Consider the following 22,584-nt stretch of genomic DNA (forward strand, 5'->3'; position numbering starts at 1 on the left):
ATTTTGTTGATGGTTTCTTTTGCTGTGCGAAAGCTTTTTAGTTTTTTTTTTTCTTTGTAATATTTTTTTTTAATATATTTTTTATTGATTAAGATATTACATATGTGTACCCTCTACCCCCCCCCCCCGCTCATGCCCTCACCCCGCTCATGCCCTTACCCCCCCGTTGTCTGTGTCCATTGGTTAGGCCTATATGCTTGCATATAAGTCCTTTGGTTGATCTTTCCCCCTTGCCCCCACCCTCCCCTACCTTCCCTCCAAGGCCCGACATTCCAATCAATGCCTCTCCGTCTCTGGATCAGTCCTTGTTCATCAGTTTATGTTGTTCATTATAGTCCACAAATGAGTGAGATCCTGTGGTATTTATCCGCTCTCCAGTTCCATCCATGCTGTGGCAAATGGTAAGAGTTCCTTTTTCTTCTTCCTCTTCTTAAAGAATACCTTTCAGCATTTCATATAATGCTGGTTTGGTGGTGATGAACTCCTTTAGCTTTTTCTTATCCGTGAAGCTCTTTATCTGACCTTCTATTCTGAATGATAGCTTTGCTGGATAAAGTAATCTTGGTTGCAGGTTCTTGCTATTCATCTCTTTGAATATTTCTTGCCACTCTCTTCTGGCCTGCATGGTTTCTGTTGAGAAATCAGCTGACAGTCGGATGGGTACTCCCTTGTAGGTAACTGACTGTCTTTCTCTTGCTGCTTTTAAGATTCTCTCTTTATCTTTTGCTCTTGGCATTTTAATTATGATGTGTCTTGGTGTGGTCCTCTTTGGATTCCTTTTGTTTGGGGTTCTCTGCGCTTCCTAGACTTGTAAGTCCATTTCTTTCAGCAGGTAGGGGAAGTTTTCTGTCATTATTTCTTCGAAAAGGTTTTCAATATCTTGCCCTCTCTCTCCTTCTGGTACCCCTATAATTCTGATGTTGGTATGCTTGAAGTTGTCCCAGAGGTTCCTTACACTATCTTCATATTTTTGGAATCTCTTTTCTTTTTTCTTTTTCGGTTGGGTATTTTTTGTTTCTTTGTATTTCAAATCTTTGACTTGATTCTTGGGATCCTCTTGTCTGCTGTTGGATCTCTGTAAATTATTCTTTATTTCAGTCAGTGTATGCTTAATTTCTAGTTGGTCCTTTTTCATGTCCTCCATGGTCTCACTATACTCATTGAGGGATTCATTAAATTTATCAGCGGTTTCCATAAAATTCTTGAAAAACCTTATAAACGTGGCCTTGAACTCTATATCCAGTCGTTTACTTTCCTCCATTTCTGCCATTTGTGACCTGTTTCTTTGTCTCCGCATTTTGGCTGCTTCCCTGTGTTGATAGAGTGGCCCTGCGCGCAAGGTGTCCTGTAGGGCCCAGTGGCTCAGCCTCCCCAGTTACCTGGGGTGGACACTCTTGGTGCACTCTTGGTGCCTTGGTTGTTGTAGGATTACTGGGAGGAATTGACCTCCAGGACAATTGGCTGTGAGAATCAGCTGTGTCTGAAGTGGGAGAACTTCTGTGCTGAAGACACCCTTCTGGGGCAAGACTTGCTTCAGTGGGGCTTTGGTGCTCACTGAGTCTGCTCCCTGATGTGTCCCTTATGGATCTGAGTAGTTGCAATCTGGATGGTCCCCCTCTGACCACTGGGTACAGTGGCTCCTGGATCTAAGGAGGTGCTAATTCAGCCTCTGCCTGAGGCCACACAGCAGGAGCTACAAAGAGGCTCAGCTGTGAAGCAATGCAAGCCGCTGCGGGGCCTTGTGCCTTCTCTTGGAAGTTCCAGGTCTGCCTGGCTCGGCTGCAGTTAGGTACATTCACATGCAAAAGCCTCTGCCGCAGCCTGGGTGGGGCGGGGTCTCAGGGAGTCAAAGGGCGGAGAAAGAAGCTATGGCTGATTCTCCGCCCGGAGTCGCGCGTCTCAGTGTCCCGGTAACGGCGGCAAGCACCTCTGAGGGAAAGCCGCCCTCAAGTTCGCCCGCTGCCCGACAGACCAGCTTCTCCCCGTATGAGTCCTGGGTCCCCAGAGACTTGCTGGAACCGGAGTTCAGAGCAGTCGGGAGTTTGTGATTCAAAAAGACAGCCGCGTCCTCAGGTGCCACCCCCTTTCCGCGCGCCGCCGTACCTCTGCACTTCACCTCCGCAGCTCCTCTGGCTCTCAGCGTGCTTTTCTTTTCTTCTAGTTGTAGAAATTACACTCAGCCAGCCTTCCTGTTGTTCTGGACGATGTTTGCTCTGTCCTTTGAGGTATTTTTCAATTGTTGTGGGAGGCGACAATTTCCCGGTGTTTATCTATGCCACCATCTTACTTTCTCCCGAAAGCTTTTTAGTTTGATATAATCTCATTTGTTTACCTTTCCTTTGTTTTCTTTGCCCTAGGAGACATATTGGCAAAAATATTGCTATAAGAGATGTGTGAGCTTTTACTGCCTATGTTTTCTGCTAGGATTTTTATGGTTTCTTTTTTTTTTTAAATTAAATCTTTATTGTTCAGATTATTACAGTTGTTCCTCTTTTTTTCCCCCATAGCTCCCCTCCACCCAGTTCCCACCCCACCCTCTGCCCTTACCCCACCCACCACTGTCCTCATCCATAGGTGTATGATTTTTTTCCAGTCTCTTCCTGCACCCCCCACACCCCTTTCCCCCTGAGAATTTTCAGTCTACTCCCTTTCTATGCCCCTGATTCTATTATATTCACCAGTTTATTCTGTTCATCAGATTATTTATTCACTTGATTTTTAGATTCACTTGTTGATAGATGTTTATTTGTTGTTCATAATTTTTATTTTTACCTTTTTCTTCTTCTTCCTCTTCTTAAAGGATACCTTTCAGCATTTCATATAATACTGGTTTGGTGATGATTAACTCCTTTAGCTTTTTCTTATCCGTGAAGCTCTTTATCTGACCTTCAATTCTGAATGATAGCTTTGCTGGGTAAAGTAATCTTGGTTGTAGGTTCTTGGTATTCATCACTTTGAATATTTCTTGCCACTCCCTTCTGGCCTGCATAGTTTCTGTTGAGAAATCAGCTGACAGTCGGATGGGTACTCCCTTGTAGGTAACTGACTGTCTTTCTCTTGCTGCTTTTAAGATTCTCTCTTTGTTTTTTGCTCTTGGCATTTTAATTATGATGTCTCTTGGTGTGGTCCTCTTTGGATTCCTTTTGTTTGGGGTTCTGTGTGCTTCCTGGACTTGTAAGTCTATTTCTTTCACCAGGTGGGGGAAGTTTTCTGTCATTATTTCTTCAAATAGGTTTTCAGTATCTTGCTCTCTCTTCTTCTGGCACCCCCATAATTCGGATGTTGGTACGCTTGAAGTTGTCCCACAGATATTTTTGGATTCTTTTTTCTTTTTGTTTTTCCGGTTGGGTGATTTTTGCTTCTTTGTATTTCAAATCTTTGACTTGATTCTTGTGATCCTCTAGTCTGCTGTTGGATCTCTGTATAATATTCTTTATTTCAGTCAGTGTATGCTTAATTTCTAGTTGGTCCTTTTTCATAACCTCGAGGGTATCACTAGACTTATTGAGGGTCTCACTAAATTTATTGGTGGTTTCTAGAAAATTCTTGAAAAACCTTATAACTGTGGTTTTGAACTCTATATCCAGTAGTTTGCTTTCCTCCATTTCTGTCATTTATGACCTGTTTCTTTGTCTCCACATTTTAGCTGCTTCCCTGTGTTGATAGAGTGGCTTTCTGTGCTAGGTGTCCTATAGGGCCCACTGGTTCAACCTCCCCAATTACCTGAAGTAGACACTCTTGGTGCACTCCTATGTGGGCTTTGTGCACATTCTTGTTATAGTTAAGCCTTGATTGTTGTAGGTATCACTGGGAGGAATTGACCTCCAGGACAATTGGCTGTGAGAATCAGCTGTGTCTACAATGGGAGAACTTCTGTGCTGGAGACACCCTTATGGGGCAAGACTTGCTTCAGTGGGGTTTTGGTGCTCACTGAGTCTGGCCCCTGTGTGTGTCCCTTATGGATCTGAGGAGTTGTAATCTGGATGGTCCCACTCTGACCACTGGGTACACTGGCTCTTGGATCTCTAAGGAGGTGCTAATTTAGCCTCTGCCTGAGGCTACCCAACAGGAGCTATGGAGAGATCTGCAGATTCCTCTTCTTTGTTTGGGGTTTGGAGGTGCCCAGATGAGGCCCAGCTGTGAAGCAATGCAAGGTGCTGTGGGGCCTTGGGCCTTTTTTTGGAGGTTCTGGGTCTCTCTGACCCAGCTTCAGTTTGTTAAGTAATTTTAGATTGCAAAGGGCCAGGCCATTCATATGCAAAAGCCTCTGCCACAGCTTGGGTGGGGCGGGGTGTCAGGGGATCAACAGGGCGGAGCAAGCAGCTATGGCTGCTCCTCAGTCCTACCCTAAGGGGCACTGCGTCTCAGTGTCCTGGTAATTGCTGCAAGCACCTCTGAGAGAAAGCCGCCCTCGAGTTCCGCCCAAAGCCAGACAGTCCAGTTTCTCCCCATATGAGTCTGGGTCCCCAGAGACTCGCCCGGAACTGGAGTTCAGAGCAGTCGGGAGCTTGTGACTCCCTTCCGATTGAAAAAGACCTCAACCTGGGCATGGAATCGAACCTTGGACCTTTCAGTCTGCAGGCCCTTGACTGGAATCGAACCTTGGACCTTTCAGTCTGCAGGCCAGTGCTCTACCTACTGAACCAAACTGGCTAGGGCTTCCATTGATTTTTTAGGAAGAATGAGAGAAAGAGAGAGAGAGAGAGAGAGAGAGAGAGAGAGAGAGAGAGGAAAAACATCGATGTGAGAGAGACAGGATTGTTTGCCTCCTGCATACTCCCCGACCAGGGTCATGCCCTTGACCAGAAATCGAACCTGGGACCCTTCGATGGGTGGGCTGGTACTCTAACCACTGAGCACATCATCCAGGGCCCTAAGCCACTCTTGATCTTGGGGCTCTCTAACTCCAAGACTCCTTATCGGCTGCTCAGTGACATCATGACACATAAACCCTCTCCTCAGGCCTATGGGAATTCCCTTACCCTGCTCTCCTACTCCCCTTTCGAGTAGTGTCCCCCCACATGCATATATGCACACACCCCTTTGAAAGGTCTCATGTTGTGAGGGACTTCCTTTGCATGCAAACCTATCAAAGTGTGGCTCAAATAAAGCTTGTATCCTACTGCCACCTTGTGGTCACATCTTTTTCCTTGATCTGTCCCCAAATTCCTTGAATTCACTAACAACAGATGACATGGTATGGTGTTCTAGAAGGCACCAGAGGTATAGCATAAAACAAAAAATGTTTATATGTCAAAAAAAGTTTACAAAATGCAACACACCACTATAACAAATATTAATTTATCAGAGGTTCTGGAAAATATTATAGCTAAGAAACATTTTTTTAATCCAAGCATTTCTCAAAATTCTCTTAGCACAGAATACTATGTATATTATTTTTCTGATTGCTGATTTCATAGAATAGAAAAATGAAATACTGAAATGTTATTTGCCCATTGTTTTTAATAATAGTGCCAAGAATAAATCTAAAATCCTCAAGATGTAGTGAAATAAGCCCCTCTTCCATATCATGCCATCTCTCCAAACACTGAATAATTTATCTTTTATGGACCTCAACTTTCCCTTATGAATAACTGGCAGTCATACAATTAGGGAATCTGATAAAAATGCAAGAGTTTATACACAATGATTTTTTTTTAATCCTTACCGGAGGATATTTTTTCATTGATTTTCAGAGAGAGTGAAAGAGAGAGGGAAAGACAAAGAATTATCGATGTGAGAAAAATACATCGTTTGGTTGCCTCCGGCATGTGCCTGGGACAGGGCCCAAGCCCAGACTGTGGAGGAGTCTGCAACCAAGGTATGTGCCCTTTACCGGAATCGAACCAGGGACCCTTTGGTCCACAGGCCAACGTTCTATCCACTGAGCAAAACTGGCTAAGGCCACAATTATTTTTATTGATAAAGTTTCTTAAAGAGAAAAAGCTGAAGTTTTTCAACCACCCAGATCATCTGTCCTCTTCCTCCTTTCCCATCACCACTGCTATATGTATATTTTTGCTACCACATTGAATAAAAACAGATAAGGGAACAGAGCCTTGGCTGGGTGGCTCAGTTGGTTGGAGTATCGTCCAGTACATTCAGGCTAATATATTCACCTTATATTTAATTTTTACTTTTTTTCTCTAAAGAAGATACTTTTTTCCCCTAAAAAATCTTTTTTCTTCTTTCATATAACATGTCTGTGCCCCCTTTTTAGATTGATTCCCAAGTACTTTATTTTCTCTGATAATATTTTTATCATGTTTCCTCTTATATCTATATTCATGTGATTGCTCATATATGACTAAGACAGTACAATTTATATTCTATAAGAAGAATATATATATATATATATATATATATATATATATATACACATATGTTTGTACAATTCTAATATTGTTATCCTCACAGCAACTTGACCCCATATTGGCAATGCCCACTGTAGTTAGCCATCAGATTACCTGAATTAACAGGCTTATCTTCTCTATTATATTTGTAAATATTTATAAAATTTCCTAACCTTACTGTCAGACTATAAGAGAACTCCATGTTATAAATTAGGTCTTGAAACTGTTAGAAGCACTCTGATTTTATTTCTGCTGAAGAGACAAAAAACTAAGCTGCTATTTTAAAATATTGTAAATCAGGAAAGTAATTTTTAAACTTACTAAGTTTTAATTTAATTATATCTGCAATGATTATCACCAAGTACAACTCATATACTTTTGTTAATCTCCTACAGTATACATGCATTTCAGTTTCTCTTAACTATTTAAACATATTTCACAGTATTCATAGGCACTGAGGTTTAGATTTTAGAAGGGCAATAAAGCAATTAGACAGTACCAGCGTCCTTATGTTTACATTGAAAGGCAGAAAACTCAACAGGAAACCTGCTGCTTTAAATTGACTGGAATTTTAGTGATATCTGAGGATTTGTTTCAATGGTTACTTTATAAGCAAGTTCCATAGATTTCTAGATGATAACATTGTCAAGATTTATGACAAAGAGCCAAAACAAAAGTATTTTAAGACCTAAGTAGTTTGCTTCAGTTTCTGTTACCTCATCCTTATTAATTCATTCATTATTAATCCAACACAACAGAATGCTTCTTTATGAAGCATTAGAACTCTAATCATTGTTTGTAAAAATGTGCCCAGCCTAACTTTTTTGACTGTGTATTCTACAAACATGTCTAAATTACATTTTCCTTGATCATTTGAAAAAGTTAGTTTATTAATTTATATTTCCCTTGTTTCTTTCTCTTGGTGCTTCAAAAGCCCCTGCCATGAATCTCTTTCAAAAAGTGGTCTCCAGCCCAGTCAGTGGTTGAACATCAACCTATGAACAAGGAGGTCACAGTTGAATCCCGAGCTGTGGACTCGATCCCCCGTAGGGTGGTGTCTGAGGCAGCCGATCAATGATTCTCTCTCATCATTGATGCTTCTCTCTCTCTCCCCCTCTCCCTTCCTCTCTCTGAATTCAATTTAAAATATATATATATATTTTTAAAAGTGGTCTCCAGCTGAAACCGGTTTGGCTCAGTGGATGGAGCGTCGGCCTGCGGACTGAGGGGTCCCGGGTTCGATTCCGGTCGGGGGCATGTGCCTGGGTTGCGGGCATATCCCCAGTGGGAGATGTGCGGGAGGCAGCTGATCGATGTTTCTCTCTCATCAATGTTTCTAACTATCTCCCTTCCTCTCTGTAAAAAATCAATAAAATATATTTAAAAAAAAAAAAGAAGTGGTCTCCATCTATGTTAGTCATAGATTTTTAGAGAGATGGTAAAAGTTTCCTTACAAGACATGTAAATAACTCCCTTGTTTTAAGGGAACAGAGCCCTGGCTGGGTGGCTCAGTTGGTTGGAGTGTTATCCAATACACCAAAAAGGTTGCAGGTTCCAGTCCCCATCAGGGCACATACATAGGTTGCGGGTTCAATCACCAGTCAGGGCGCATACGGGTGGCAACCAATTGATATTTCTCTCTCACATCAATGTTTGTATCTCTATCCCTTCCTCTCTAAAAATCAATAAAAACATATCCTTGGGTGAGGATTACAAAAAAAATGGAACTGGAAGTCAAAACCTAAGTCACCTGATCCACAGTCTCTAATTCTTTCCCCAATAGAACAGTTTCCTAAAGACACATGAAATATCTCTGATTACTGTGAATTAATGTATTGTCAATGTTTCCTTTTATAGATCATTCACGAGAAGTCTTGGAGCAATTAGTAGGCCCAAACAAATTAAAGCAAGTGACCTGGACTGCTTATTGATGCTTATCCAAGTTATGCTCTTCATACTGTCAGGAAATGATGGACTTGGAGATTGGCTTTCCAACATGTAATATGGTTTGTGACTTACCAGACTCTAAATGCTTTAATAGTGCTATTATTCTGTGTTTGTTTAATGAGTCATTGTTTTAGAATTTTAATCCTAGCATGCCCCTCTGATAGATTTGGGGGTAGGGGGAGAAGGCACTGTGTTTGTTTCTTAATAACAAAGATTTTAAATTACCTGTTTTCCCTGGAGATTTCCTTTTCCTACCTAAATATTTGAGCTGTTGTAAAAGAAATGTACCAGTGTGGATAAATTTTAAGTAAAGGTATTTCTAAAAGTATAACTACCTTTTTAGCTATTTTCTGGCTCCGACCTTCCTGAAGTATTTAAATGCCCATTGGCCAAAAGCTAAGCTGAACACTGGCCTATAAATTCTGTATAGAATTTAATATTTCAGTGAAACAAAGAAACATAACAGTTAATGTCATAATCCATGATGTCATACACCTTAGCCATTCAGCATATGAATGTTACTGAGGCCCTTGCCCAGTCACTTATTTCATTGATTTTTATGACTATTTTTCTCTGAAAATAGTTCCCAGACCCAATTCCAACATGGGGTGGGGATAGAATCAAACTCTATTCTTTTCTGGAGGTAGAAACAGATTCTACAGGTTAAGGGTCCAGTCCTGCAAGACTGCCCCCCTTCTGTCCCTGCCCACCCAGCACACTTCAGACACCAGTTGCAAGTCCAGGTTGTTACTTGTGCGTCTGATCTATTGGCTACAAATTGGAGGTACCAAGGATCCCTTCCTTGAGTTAGTTTCCTACAAGGACTCACAGAACTCAGGAAAACCTGTTTACTCACTAAATTACCTACCAGTTTGTTATAAAGGATATTAAAAGATAAAAATGAACATCCTGATGAAGAGATACACAGAGAGGTCACAAAAATGGAGCCTTCTACCCTCACAGAGCTAGGGCCCAGGGCGGTGGCAGGTGGAAGGCTTCTGGAAGCTCTCCACACCCCCTCCCTGTGGGTTTTTATGGAGGCCTCATTATGTAGGCAGGGTTGATTGATTCAACTGGCTGTCCCTCTCACCTCCCCAGAAAATAGGGGTGGGACTGAAAATTCCAACCTTGTATTCATGGTTGGTTCGGGACAACCACCCCCCATTCTTAGGTGCTTTGCAAAAGTCACCTTAATTAACATCACATGAATAACAAGACACCTTTTCACCTTTATGGCTCTGGGTTCAGGAACTGAGAACAAGAGACCGCATTTAAATAAAAGATGCTTATTGTTTAGGAAATTCCAAAAGTTTAGAGTACTATGAGCCAGGAATTATGGATGCAGACCAAATACATTGGATAAATATATTTTGGTCACATCCTTGAGAATAATGAGCCCTGCATTCTTAGCTCTAGGATTGGTCCAGGACGGTTCTCAGCCAGATGTCAGTGGTCTGGATGCTGGATGCCAGGGCGTCTGGAGGATGGGCATCCTGAGTCCTTAGGGAGTAGTTGGAGGGTTATCCAAAGGTAAATAAATGTCCAGGCATTGATATAGGATGGGAAAATTCAAAAGTTTAAGTTCCTAGGCTAGTTAAGACAAGAAAAAGAATTGTTTCCTTATGCCTCACCTTCATACTGTTAAAGTGACTCCATTTTGTATTTTCCCTATCTTCTTTTTTTTTTTTTAAATCACTTAAAAATTTTTTCCCAAATTTTATTTATTGGAAATTTTTCCACTGATTTTTTTTTAGAGAGAGTGGAAGGGGCAGGGAGAGACAGCGAGAGAAGCATTGCATCGATTGGTTGCCCTTGAATGGAACTGAACCCAGGACCAATGCTCTATCCACTGAGCCAGACTGGCAAGGGCCCTATCTTCATTCTTTTCCTCAATATATACATACATCTTTTTTGCACAGTGGTATTCTATACACATTCTCCTTCACATTGTTCCTCTCTTATATCATAATGGTTTGTTTTTTTTAATACGTAAGATTCTATAAACCTGGGATATGTAGTGGAGGCATAACCAATTTCTAACTAACCTTAGTAAGCCATAAAGAGGCATATGGTGTCAGTACAGAGTATGTTGGGGTATCCCTGGTTGTCCATTAAGACCCTATTATGTACTAAATACTATAGTCTTCTATATTTTATATTTTTGTTTGTTTAATTCAACACATCACATAGTTGTCCTCAACTACAGAAACCGACTCAGCTACAATATCTAATTCTCTCCCCAATTTACTTATTGCTACCACTTACTGCCTTCTATAATTATATTCTGATAGCAATAAAACTAGAAAAAAATTACAGATAAAGAATTGTATATTTGGCATAATGCAGAACTAGTTACATGACAAAAGTCTAAATCTTCATATTTTGGAAACAAGATTTGCCATTTCACAGGAACTGCATTCTTCAAACATAGGTGTATCCACACTTGGAAGCATTTTGACAATTCAGGGCTGGAAATCCCACACGGTGCTTGTTGTCAGTCCATTGTTTTCCTGCCTAGTAGGTTCTGGAAGCGAATATTCTACCACTTTGTGCAGCTGATGCTGAATGCTGTGTCCTCTGAACTGGGGCCGGCCTGGGTCACCAATCAGTACTCGAGTTTTGTGAGTCCAAAAGCAATCCTTCAGCCATCGATGAAGACTATCTGCAAGGTCTTCATCATAAAACATATCTCCAAGCACAATAAGGTCCCACTTATCTTGTTCCAAATCCAAAATGTTTTTGGTTAAAATGGGAAAAGGTTTCAGTTGGTTCAATTCACAATTTAGTGTGATAGCCATTCCTGCAACTTTAAAAAAGGACATGATGAATTGGTATATACTAGTACTAGACTGTTTGAATTCCCTATTGATTAATTTGGTTTATAATATCTCAACAATGTTTTCTCCCTTTAAAAAGATTCTTTTAAAACATATTTTTAGCCTTAGCTGGCTTGGCTCAATGGATAGAGCGTCAGCCTGCGGATTGAAGGGTCCCGGGTTTGATTCCTGCCAAGGGCACATGCCTGGATTGCGGGCTTGATCCCCAGGGGCGTGCAGGAGGCAGCCGATCAATGATTCTTTCTCGTCATTGATGTTTCTATCTCTCTCTCCTTCTCCCGTCCTCTCTGAAATCAATAAAGAAATATATTAAAAAAACAAAAACATATTTTTATTGATTTTTTTTAGAAAGAAAGGAAGGGAAAAGGAGAGAAAGAGAAACATTGATGTAAGAGTGAAACATCCATTGGCTGCTCCTGCATGCCCCCACCAGGGATTGAGCCCGAAACCTGGGCATGTGCCCTGACCAAGAATCAAACCAGCAACCTTTTGGTACACAGGATGACCCAACCAACTGAGCTACACTGGCCAGGGCAAAGTTGTATGTATGTGTGTATTAATTGATTTTAGAGAGAGGAAAGGAGAGAGAGAGAGAGAGAGACATCTATCAGTTGCCTCCTGCATGTGCCCTGACCAGGGATCGAACCTGTGTAGGTGCCCTGACTGGGAATCAAACAGGCCACCCTTCAGTGTACAGGACGATACTCCAACCAACTGAGCCACACCGGCCAGGTTTCCTTTTTTTGTTGAAAGATGTTTTTAGGTAAGAAAGCCTAAAGTTAATGCCAATGTAAGCTATTTATTGTGATTTTCAAATATATGACTGGATATCCTGAATACAAAACAAACAAAAACACACCTGGAAATGTTGGAGTTTGAAGGAACATTTGTTGATCTCAATAACCACAAAGTCTGGTTATTGGGAGACAGGGAAACAAGCCTTGGGCTTGAGCAAGATGGCAAGTTAAAACTGAGCCCCCTGTATAAAATAAGGATCTTCAAGGACTAGATCCTCAGCGAAAGGAAAGACTAGAAGAAAATCAGACAAAATTAAAGCTTATCTGTCTGGTATAGGCTATTGAGGCATCATAGATATTTATCCTGGAAGGGAAAAAACAGGATGAGCTTCACAGATTTTTTAATATGAAATCCTTACTAGGGTCTATGTCATTGGCCAAGATCCTCGATGCCCCACTCATCTTAGCAGCGATAGCCGTAGCTCCGCATCCACTCCCGAGATCTAACACAGATTTTCCTCTGACAACATCAGGATTATCCAAAAGATACCTAAGTTAGAAAAAATGGGGAAAGCATGGGAGAAATTCAGTAGAGCTGTTCAAAAAGAAAGTAATTTCTTTGGGTTCAATGAACAAAGAAATAATAGAACTTAGCAGAAGAATTTGGTCTGATCTTGGCAAGTTTGGCCTGACCAGAGTGAGAGAAAACGTCAATCTTAAGAGCTGGACAGAGGTGGCAGAGAGAGGACCTAGTCATTTGATTGTTCTTCAGCATGTGTGAAGAACAGTACCACACAGTTACTAATCAGGCGCTTCAAGTCAACCATTTAAAAGTTTTGAGCACTTACTGTGACCCGGAAATGATCAAGAACTAAGAATCCAGACTGACAAAATACGACTATCATCAGGACTCAGTACACTAGAGCCAAAATCTAACATCTCCTTTTGATTGATCATCAGAGTGGTTTCACATTGCTTGAACTGTCTTATAATGACCAAAGTCCAGTTCAACCAAAGGATTTGGACCAGGGCCAAGTAGTTACCAAACAATTGAAGATGAGTGGGAAACACTGACATAATGAATTTCAACAGACACTTGATCTTAGTGTTAGAATAATGAAGAATAGCGGGGACTATGGCAAAGTAGAGGTGTGCATGCCGTGTCTAAAGGGACAGCTGCTACCCATCTTCAGCTAATCGTTGCCACACAGAAATCCCATGTTATCAGAGATGATTCCTGTTTTTCAAATCAATGCATATTTTTACATGAAATCTCTCAGGTTTTAAATGTTAGCAACTGACTTTTAAAAGGAAGTGTGTTGAGAAGCCAGAGCTGGTGTATCGAATTAAGAACATGCAGAGTATGGCCCGGTGAATGAAGAGACCCAAGCCATCCACAGCAGAGCAGCAGGTGGCTAGCTCCCTCTGCATGGCAGCTTCCACTTTGGGGAGGTGAAAACAAGGGGTCATTTTGACTGAAGGTGGTTTCAATACACCCACAAAGGAAATAGAATCACAAGATTTATTGCTTCCAGATCCCAGAAGCAAGGAGGTACAATGAGCTGAGGGGAGGGCAGTCTTCTGTTTCAGGTCACAGTGGAGATAGATGCACAGGTGAATTGGGCAGAGGTCACTAACTTTTCCAGGACTTAACTCTAAGTGGTTATTCTAAAAGGTTATCTGGGAAAAGCAAATCGGGAACTTACAGCAGGTATCCTAAACTCAGATCCTTTAAAAATGCCCATGTTCAGTGTCAGCAGGGTTATCACACTGTAAAACACCTAGGCAGCAACTCTCTTCTCATCACAATAAGTAAAGGCGAAACAATACATCTGTGGGTCACCAGTTTGTGTTCTGATTCACACAGCCTCTTAAGGATTTGACTGTATATTTGGAGTTGATAAACAATAACTTTAATAGAAAACAGTCACTTATAATGCCAGTACTTTTTAAATATGATGTGAGGAGTAAAGCTTGGAAATTTGGCAACACAACAATCAGAAAATTGAAACTGTTTGATGCCGCCTGGAAAGCTTTCCAGTCCTCAATTTTCTCCCAAAAGCTCTATGTTTGCATTTTGCTTGTCATTTGAAACTATGTATAGCATTAACTCGGTTTGGCCATACCATTCATGTGAAAGAGAAGTCCTTAGCCTTTTTGTTTTCCAGCCCTGTAACCGCAAGGCATAAACAGATGAAATCATTTACCAATCCAAGAGCAAAGACTAGATTGAAAGCTGAAAGTTCTAGTCTTTGTTTCAGCGGCTGTGTTTTAATAAAAAGCATAGTGTGAATGTGAGAAAATTTCCTAAAGAAGAGCTCTGCAGTGTGGAGAGGTGGAAGGAGGGGCCTTACAATGCAGATTCAAGTCGTGAGTTCACCTGCGATGTCAATAAACCACTAGTGAAGAGGGAGTCCTTGAGCAGCCCATTCACAGTCTCCTTTCCTTACAGTGGTTCTCAACCTTCTGGCCCTTTAAATACAGTTCCTCATGTTGTGACCCAACCATAAAATTATTTTCGTTGCTACTTCATAACTGTAATGTTGCTACTGTTATGAATCGTAATGTAAATATCTGATATGCAGGATGGTCTTAGGCGACCCCTGTGAGAGGGTCGTTTGACCACCAAAGGGGTCGCGACCCACAGGTTGAGAACCGCTGCTTAGGACACTGAGAAGAGGCAATGATGGAGGGGTGCGAGGCCTCAGGGGCAACACTGACAGGATCAGGTTGGGAGAGCTGAAGGACTGGGGCCTTAGGTTCTATCTGGGACCCCTGCACTGGCCATACATTATGAACCATGAACCTGAGAACAGTGTAAGGTCTGGATATTTAGAGCTACCTCTGGTCTTGATGGCTGACCCTCGGACTTCTCTTGGGAAAAGGACTGTATTTGGGGAAATATCTTGATAAGCTTGGAGTAGAAGGTAAAACTATGTAACAAAGCAACCAAAAAAAACCCCCCAAAACTGCTTAACCTGCTCAAAATTCAGAAAAGAAGAATGTGGGTTTTTCTGTTTGTGTGTGTGTGTGTGTGGGGGGGGGGGGGAATGTAGAGTTGAAAGGGCTGAAAAGAGAAAGGACTGTTGCAAACTTAAAAGGTTCCCATTTCAGTTAGGGCAGTACCTAGACAGGGCTTGGCCTCCTGGCCAGTAGATCGCCCAGTAAGGATCGCTGTGGGGCCACAGGTCAGCTCTTTCCCACCAAAACTTGCATCTGGGGGTAAAAAGCCGCAACCGGATCTCAGGGGTGAGGCTGCCACTGCTGGTGACTTCAGTGTTCTCCTCCAAGAAGGCCTTCATCTCAGGGTCCAGAAAGCTCCCATTCCCTCTCCGGGGACAGTAGCCCCGGGTAAACAAGGAGAGACCGCTGCTTCTCACAGCCTTCTGAAAGACACCACAGCAGTTCCCTGGAAACAGTGCCAGTGTCCTCCAACCTGGGCTCAAAGCCATCCGTCCTTTTCCAAGCCACAGGCTCTGTCACCACCGCTGGTAAGAGCTGCTCCTCAGGGGCAAAGTATAAGGATCTGGCTGCCAACTTGATCCCAACTGGAATCTCTAGATTTCTAAAACAGAAATAATACTGAAAATTCCAAGGCTCACCAACACTTCCATATCCTATCCTATCTAATAATAGACAAACATGGTAATTGACCGTACCTTCATTACGCCTCACATCGGCTAATCAGCGTGATACGCAAATTAACCCAACCAAGATGGCAGCCTGCAGCCATGCAGCTGAAGCGAGCAGGAGGCTTGCTTGCTCCAGTGATAGAGGAAGCCAAGGTTCCCCGCCTGCGGCGGCCCAGCTCTGAGCTCCAAAAGCAACAAAGTTTCAATTATAGAAGCTAAACAAACCCCAGATACCTGCTTTCAGCAGGCCATGGCCACAGAGCTGGAGCGAGTAGGAGCCGGCTCTCAGCTCCAGTGACGGCAACAAAGTTTCAACTATAGAAGCTAAACAAAACCCAGATACCTGCTTTCAGCAGGCCGTGGCCTCAGAGCTGGAATGAGCAGGAACAGCTCTCAGCTCCAGTGATGGCAACAAAGTTTCAACTATAGAAGCTAAACAAACCCCAGAATAAAAAAAAAAGAAAAAAAGGAGAGGCTGGAAGCTTCAGTCGCTGGCCAGCCTGAAAATGGCCCTCAGCCCCTCACCCAGACTAGCTAGGAACCCCAGGGGGGACCCCCACCCTAAAGGGGTTGTGGCCAGCCTGAAAACAGCCATCAGCCCCTCACCCAGGCTGGCCAGGCACCCAAGCGGGAACCCCACCCTGGTCCGGGACACCCTTCAGGGCAAACCAGCCGGCCCCCACCCATGCACCAGGCCTCTATCCTATATAGTAAAAGGGTAATATGCAAATTGACCCTAACAGCAGAACGACTGGGAATGACTGGTCACTATGACACACACTGACCACCAGGGGGCAGACACTCAATGCAGGAACTGCCATCTGGTGGTCAGTGCACTCCCACAGGGGGAGCTCTGCTCAGCCACAAGCCAGTACAGCGGTGGTGGTGGGAGCCTCTCCTGCCTCCTCAGCAGCGCTAAGGATGTCTGACTGCAGCTTAGGCCTGCTCCCCGCTGGCAAGTGGACATCCCCCGAGAGGTCCCAGACTGCGAGAGGGCACAGGCCAGGCTGAGGGACGCCCCTCCCCCCCCCCCCCAGTGCACAAATTTTTGTGCACCGGCCCTCTAGTCTAATAAAAGAGAAACATGCAAATTGACCACACCTCCGCTAGCCCAAGCCACGCCCACCAGCCAATCAGAACGACTACATGCAAATTAACTCAACCAAGATGGCAGCCGGCAGCCATGGTGCTGGAGCAAGCAGGAGGCTTGGTTACCCCGGCGATGGAGGACGCCAAGCTTCCTGCCTGCCCTGGCCAGCTGTGGCCTCCACTCAAGGCAACAAAGTTTCAATTATAGAAGATAAATAAATCCCAGATAGCTGCTTCCAGCCAGCCTCCACGGGGAGCTTGGGTGGCTAGGGGCTGTGGCCAGCCTGCAAACAGCCATCAGCCCCTCACCCAGGCTGGCCAGGCACCCCAGCGGGACCACCACCCTAATCCGGGACACCCTTCAGGGCAAACCAGCCGGCGCCCACCCATGCACCAGGCCTCTATTCTATATAGTAAAAGGGTAATATGCAAATTGACCCTAACAGCAGAACGACTGGGAATGACTAGTCACTATGACTCACACTGACCACCAGGGGGCAGATGCTCAATGCAGGAGCTGCCCCCTGGTGATCAGTGCACTCCCATGGGGGAGTTCTGCTCAGCCACAAGCCAGGTTGATGGCTGCCAGTACAGCGGTGGTGGTGGGAGCCTTTCCTGCCTCCTCAGCAGCGCTAATGATGTCCGACTGCAGCTTAGGCCTGCTCCCCGCTGGCAAGTGGACATCCCCTGAGGGCTCCTAGGCTGCCAGAGGGATGTCTGATTGCCAGCTTAGGCCCAATCCCCTGGGGAGCGGGCCTAAGCCAGCAGGTGGTCATCCCCCAAGGGGTCCCAGACTACAAGAGGGCACCAGCCGGGCTGAGGGACCCCCCGAGTGCACAAATTTTTGTGCACCAGGCCTCTAGTTATATAATAAAATATTACAGTGTAGGTAGGCTCTGTAAGCTCTGTAGCAGATGATCCACAAGCACAAGTTTATTTTATTTTTTTAATGTATTGATTTTTAGAGAGAGGAAGGAAGAGAGCAAGAGAGAAACACTGATTTGTTGTTCCACTTATTTATGCATTCATTGGTTTATTCTTATATGCTCTGACTAGGGATTGAACCTGCAACCTTGGCAAATGGGGCAATACTCTAACCCAATGGGCAGCACAAGTTCATTTTAGATGAAAGCATTGGTACATCAATTTAGGAAAATCCAATATTTTAAAAGCATGTCTTTTTACAACAGAATCCTTTTAGTAATTTCAAATGACAAATGTACAAGCATTTGATTTTGAGAGAAATCTTCAGGAACAATGCCTGTTACATAAAATAAGGTATACCTTTAAAGTTCCTTCATACATAACCTAGCCAGTTTTGCTCAGTGGACAGAGCATCGGCCTGCAGACCGAAGGGTCCTGGGTTCAGTTCCGGTCAAGGACACGTACCTTGGTTGCAGGCTCCCCCCTGGCCTAGGCCCTGGTCGGGGCTCATGCAGGAGGCAACCAATCCATGTTTCTATCACATTGATATTTCTTTCTGTTTTTCCCTCTCTCTTCCACTCTCTCTAAAAATCAATGGAAAAATATCCTTGAGTGAGGATTTAAAAATAAATAAATAAATAAAGTGTAATTTAAAAAAAAAAAGCCTAGCTGGTTTGGGTCAGTGGATAGAGAGTATCAGCCTGTGGACTGAAGGGTCCCTGGTTCGATTCAGGTCAACCCATGTCTGGGTTACAGGCTCGATCCCCAGTAGGGGGGGGTATGCAGAAGGCAGACAGTCAATGATTCTCTCTCACCATTGATGTCTGTCTCTCTCTCTCTCCCTTCCTTTCTGAAATCAATAAAAAAAAATTTTAAAAAATAATGAAGTTCTTTCATACCTTTAGTCACCTTTAAGCAGGCACTGTGCTTGGCAACTCTGAACAAAATAAAAGTCTAAGAAGCTAGCATTTTAGTTGGGATAAGCCTAATTAACAGGCAAACATAGTTTTGCCTTTATGAAGTCTAGCCAAGAGTCATGGAGGCTAATGAAGCATAATTTTCTGTAGGCAGAACTGTACAAATTATACTTACCACACTCTATTTCAATAATGATTGTCATAGCATAAAACATCTATGTGAACAGATTCAGGTCTTTTTCCTTAAAAAAACAAAACAAAAAAAAAATAAAAACATTAAGGATTTCATTGTAATAAAAGAATATCAACTCCCAAATCTCTTTCTATACATATGTGATGATTCATCGTTACCAAGCCTGGGTTGAAAAGACTTGTTCCAAAAGAAAACCACCTTGAAAAGAAAAAGTAGGAATGAGAAAGAGTTTTATTTTTTTTTTCCAACTTATTTCATTAAAAATTTATTTTTAGCGCTCATAAATGAGTAAATTCCAAAGTAGCAATACAGAGTACAGTGGGGCCTTGACTTACGAGTTTAATTCGTTCCGTGACTGAGCTCGTAACTCAAATTACTCGTATGTCAAATCAATTTTCACCATTACAATGACAGGTGATGCTGGGCTGATGTTGTGGCGTTCACTGTGACGTTCGCTGCGCCAACTAGCGGTGGGGTATCTGAAGCTGGCTCGTAACCCGAATTTTAGCTCACAATTCAAAGCAAAAAATCGGCTGAGAGATGGCTCGTATCTCAAAAAAATCGTTAGTCGGGACACTCGTAAGTCAAGGCCCCACTGTATTTAAGAACATTTTAATATTTCTACTCAACATTCTACCTTTGTTTTGCTTTCTATAAACAAATATACTGTATTAAGACAACAATACTCTTACCCCTACATTCAGTGCTAAGTGCTTTCAATGATCTATTTTGAGCACATAATAATGCAGAGACAATTAATTTACTTGAACATGTTATTTCCAGTTAGAGCTTAGCAATTACTTTAGCTTCACATTATTCTGTCACAAATGATAACCAAATGGCCTAAGTAGCTAAAATCATAAAGTTATTTTAAGCCAAGCCAATGGTATGTATAAAGTTAATATAAAATAACAAGTATACTGGTTCACATTTGTTTTGCACCTACTAGAAATATGCCAAAATAATAAGATTTATTAAAGAATGAGGTCCTTGGGCAAAGGGGGAAGAGGAGTCAGATAATCAAAAATTATTAGAAAAACATCGTAGGTAAAAAGAAATCTGCCTACAATGTAACCAAATCAAGGAGGAAACGGGAGTACAGCGTTAGGGTTGATGTCATTCGGGAAAATACGCTTACCATTACAAACCTGTTCACTGCAAGAGCTCAGGACCAGGCTCTCCACTCTATTATTCTCCCTCTACTTTTCTTTACACGGAACATAACCTACGTTTATAACAGAACACTATCCTGCTACTTAATCTGATAGCAAACAGTAGAAAAACAATGAAATGGTTAGGGCTGGGCTGACTTTTGGCTATCTCAATACCCCTGAAAACAGGGGCAAAATGAGTCATTAAGAAACAGCATTCAAAGAGCACTGTATTATGTAATGTGATTTATAAAACAGGTAAAATTCTGTAACTGTCGATGGAAAAAGCCGTATTTGAAAATGAGGAATGTTTTGATGCTGATTTTTTACCAAAATGGTACCCCAAGCCACGTAAGTTGGAACAAATTGCAAACTCACACTTACTTGCATCACCTCAGTTTAATAATCCAATATATGACAAAAAAGACAAACAATGAAAACAGCATCATATAGCACATCAGCTTTGTTTGGCTCCCTCTGGATAAAATCTTCAGTTTTCCCATAGTTCTACCTAGAAATCCAGTTGTGGAATCAAATTGTGACTCCATTTCAGCTAGTAATTTATTTTGAGTTTTAACTTCATGGCCTATCTCAATGGAAAGATCTTTCACAGCCTTGACTTTGCGCGTCAGGCTTTCGGTGTGTCTGTCATTTTCTTCTTCACAGGCACTATATCCACTATTAGCAGAGCCATAGTTCCCATAGCTGCCAGGAGGTACACCTGTGCCCAGGCCTGCGTGCGTCATCCTGGCAGAAGATAGAGGGAAAAGGCAGGCGGGGGTGAGGCAGGAAGGGCCAGGGGTCGCCGGACCTGTCTTCAGGACCAGGGTCAGGCGAATCACCAACTTCTTCCCCTGCAGCGCCACGACAGAAACAGCAGTTTTAAACCCAAATTACACACGTAGTTGTTTGGGACCTCTGCTCTGTTCTGCAAACACGGTTTAAATAGTCTTATATTCACCAACGTCAGCGCTTTCCAACTGGTCCACCTCAAGAATGTTTAAAGCATCAATACCTGACCTCTTTTCCTCGGATTGTCAAATTTAAAAAATGACAACAGCCAACACAAAATAGCCGTCTGGTGTGAATGAATCAAAATTATACCTATTTTTTGGTATAATTACTTTGCGCCTCAGGCTTTCGGTGTGTCTGTCATTTTCTTCTTTTTGGGCAAAATATGTATTTTTTTTGTTGTGCCTAAGTCTTCTAGTAATGAGCTTATATGTGCCAGAAGATGAAAAAGGCCGAAAGTCGCCGACCTAAGTATTTAGAGCAGGTCCGCAACTCAAATGCCTTCCAGGAGCCTGGCTGGCGCTGAACGCGGGGTGCAGGCGGAGGGTGGGGGAACGGAGGGGATGTGCCAAGTGGAGACGGCTTCCCAACACTGGCCCACTGAGGGCAGCCAAGTGCTGCCAGGCAGCAAGCCTCGCCAGCTCTTCCCGTTCCTCAAAATAATCCAGACACTCACGCACAAGCTCCCACTTTTAAACGTTTGCGATTAATCAGGATATCAAACCACCAGGCAGGACGAAATGCCTGCGAACGGAGGCTGGACTTCCGAGGGGGGAGTCAGAACTGACGCTATCTGGGGAGTCGATATCTGGGGAGTCGATATCTGGGGAGCCGCCCGCGGCCGGAGGCCCCATTGGACTAATCCTGTTCGGAGGGACTGGGTTAGCCCTTGAACGGCACCAGCCCAAGGTTTAGGGAGAGCAAATGAGCGAGGGTTTGGGGGTGGACACCTGCCCCTCCCCGCCCAGCACCGATCGGTTATGAGTATGTGCTTATGGGGACGACACTGACAGCACGTGCACTAAGTGATCGGGGAATGCGACCGTTCACCAGGGTCCGTTCCCAAGTGTCCGTGACCACGTGTGTCCCCCCAGGAGGAGCGCGCAGTCCTCCCGTCCGCTTACCTGGCTTGGCTCACGCGCCCCGGGAAGCGAGCGCGCAGGGCGCGTCTGCCACTCGCCACTCGCCGTGCGCGTCTATTCCTGCACTTTTCCCCGCTGCGCGCGGGCCCCGCCGCCCGAGCGGAGGCTGGAGAAGCGCGGGCCCCGTGGCGGCGGCCCCGGCGGCGGTGACCCCGGTGCGGGCGCCGCCCTCCTTCCCAACCGCGCTTCCGCTCACCCGCCCTGCGTTTCTTAAAGGGGCAGGAGGGGCGAAGCCAGAGGGCGCCCTGACCTCGCGTTGGAAGTCAGGGAACGGCCAAGTTCTGATTTCTAAAGTTAGGAAGCCCTTTAGGATGCTTAGTGCCATTCACACTTCTAGGCGCCAGACAGAGCGGCTTGCCAAATAGAGTATGCACCCTTGATGATGCTACATTGAACTGCGATTAAGCCATAATGGTAATGGTAATAAATGTACCATCTAAATCTGTTTGCAATGTAAATCAGTCAAGTTCTGGACCCAGGTGTCCGTTTCCCAACTGGACTCAGGTATCCCACTGGCCCCTGAATTCAACACATTCCAAAATTAACTCACTGTCTCATCTGATAACAATTAAAACTTGCGTCGCACCTGCCAAAGGGGGAAAAAATTGTCCCAAACCAAGAACTAGGCAAACCATGTTTCTGCCTCTTACTTGGTAGTTTCAGAAATGAACTGGCAGTCACCTGTCGCTTGGGTTCTCTGCTTCTGCCTTTAGATGGTTTCTGCTTTCCCTGTACACAGAACGAAACTACTATCCTATTAACAGTCCCAGGTGCATCCTGATCATCTGCTTCTTAGATGGCATGTTTATTAGGGATAGGTTGCACACGTGGTATTTCAGAGTATTCTGCTCTCCATTTCTTCTATAACAG

General features: G+C 43.6%; 3 protein-coding genes across 5 annotated transcripts in view; 1 reads left to right on the forward strand and 2 right to left on the reverse strand.

The window, feature by feature from the left end:
• Positions 1–22,584, forward strand: part of AMN1 (antagonist of mitotic exit network 1 homolog) — a 59,535-nt gene that overhangs the window by 25,717 nt on the left and 11,234 nt on the right. For 2 of the 3 annotated variants that reach the window (XR_013995556.1, XR_013995557.1), the window contains exon 7: positions 8,211–8,359. Coding sequence is in view for 1 of the 3 variants with exons in the window: in XM_081083698.1 (XP_080939824.1) it covers positions 8,211–8,284 (74 nt within the window). In the remaining 2 variants the exon portion in view is untranslated. Of the gene's footprint in view, positions 1–8,210; positions 8,632–22,584 lie in introns of those variants that run through there. The other variant, XM_081083698.1, reaches the window with a different exon arrangement.
• ETFBKMT (electron transfer flavoprotein subunit beta lysine methyltransferase) lies at positions 10,611–21,892 on the reverse strand. The gene is made up of 5 exons (XM_081083697.1): positions 21,697–21,892; positions 18,612–18,678; positions 15,001–15,439; positions 12,294–12,424; positions 10,611–11,106 (listed from the first exon to the last, which is right to left on the reverse strand). Exons 3-5 carry the CDS (start codon positions 15,324–15,326, stop codon positions 10,763–10,765), a joined length of 801 nt encoding a protein of 266 aa, XP_080939823.1. The 5' UTR covers positions 15,327–15,439; positions 18,612–18,678; positions 21,697–21,892; the 3' UTR covers positions 10,611–10,762.
• Positions 20,165–20,590, reverse strand: LOC308513566 (BET1 homolog). Its single transcript, XM_081083699.1, has one exon. The coding sequence runs from the start codon at positions 20,524–20,526 to the stop codon at positions 20,170–20,172; it is 357 nt and encodes a 118-aa protein (XP_080939825.1). The 5' UTR covers positions 20,527–20,590; the 3' UTR covers positions 20,165–20,169.

This window comes from Myotis nattereri (assembly GCF_964212035.1).
Source record: "Myotis nattereri genome assembly, chromosome: 2".
In the NCBI taxonomy this organism is placed as follows: domain Eukaryota; kingdom Metazoa; phylum Chordata; class Mammalia; order Chiroptera; family Vespertilionidae; genus Myotis; species Myotis nattereri.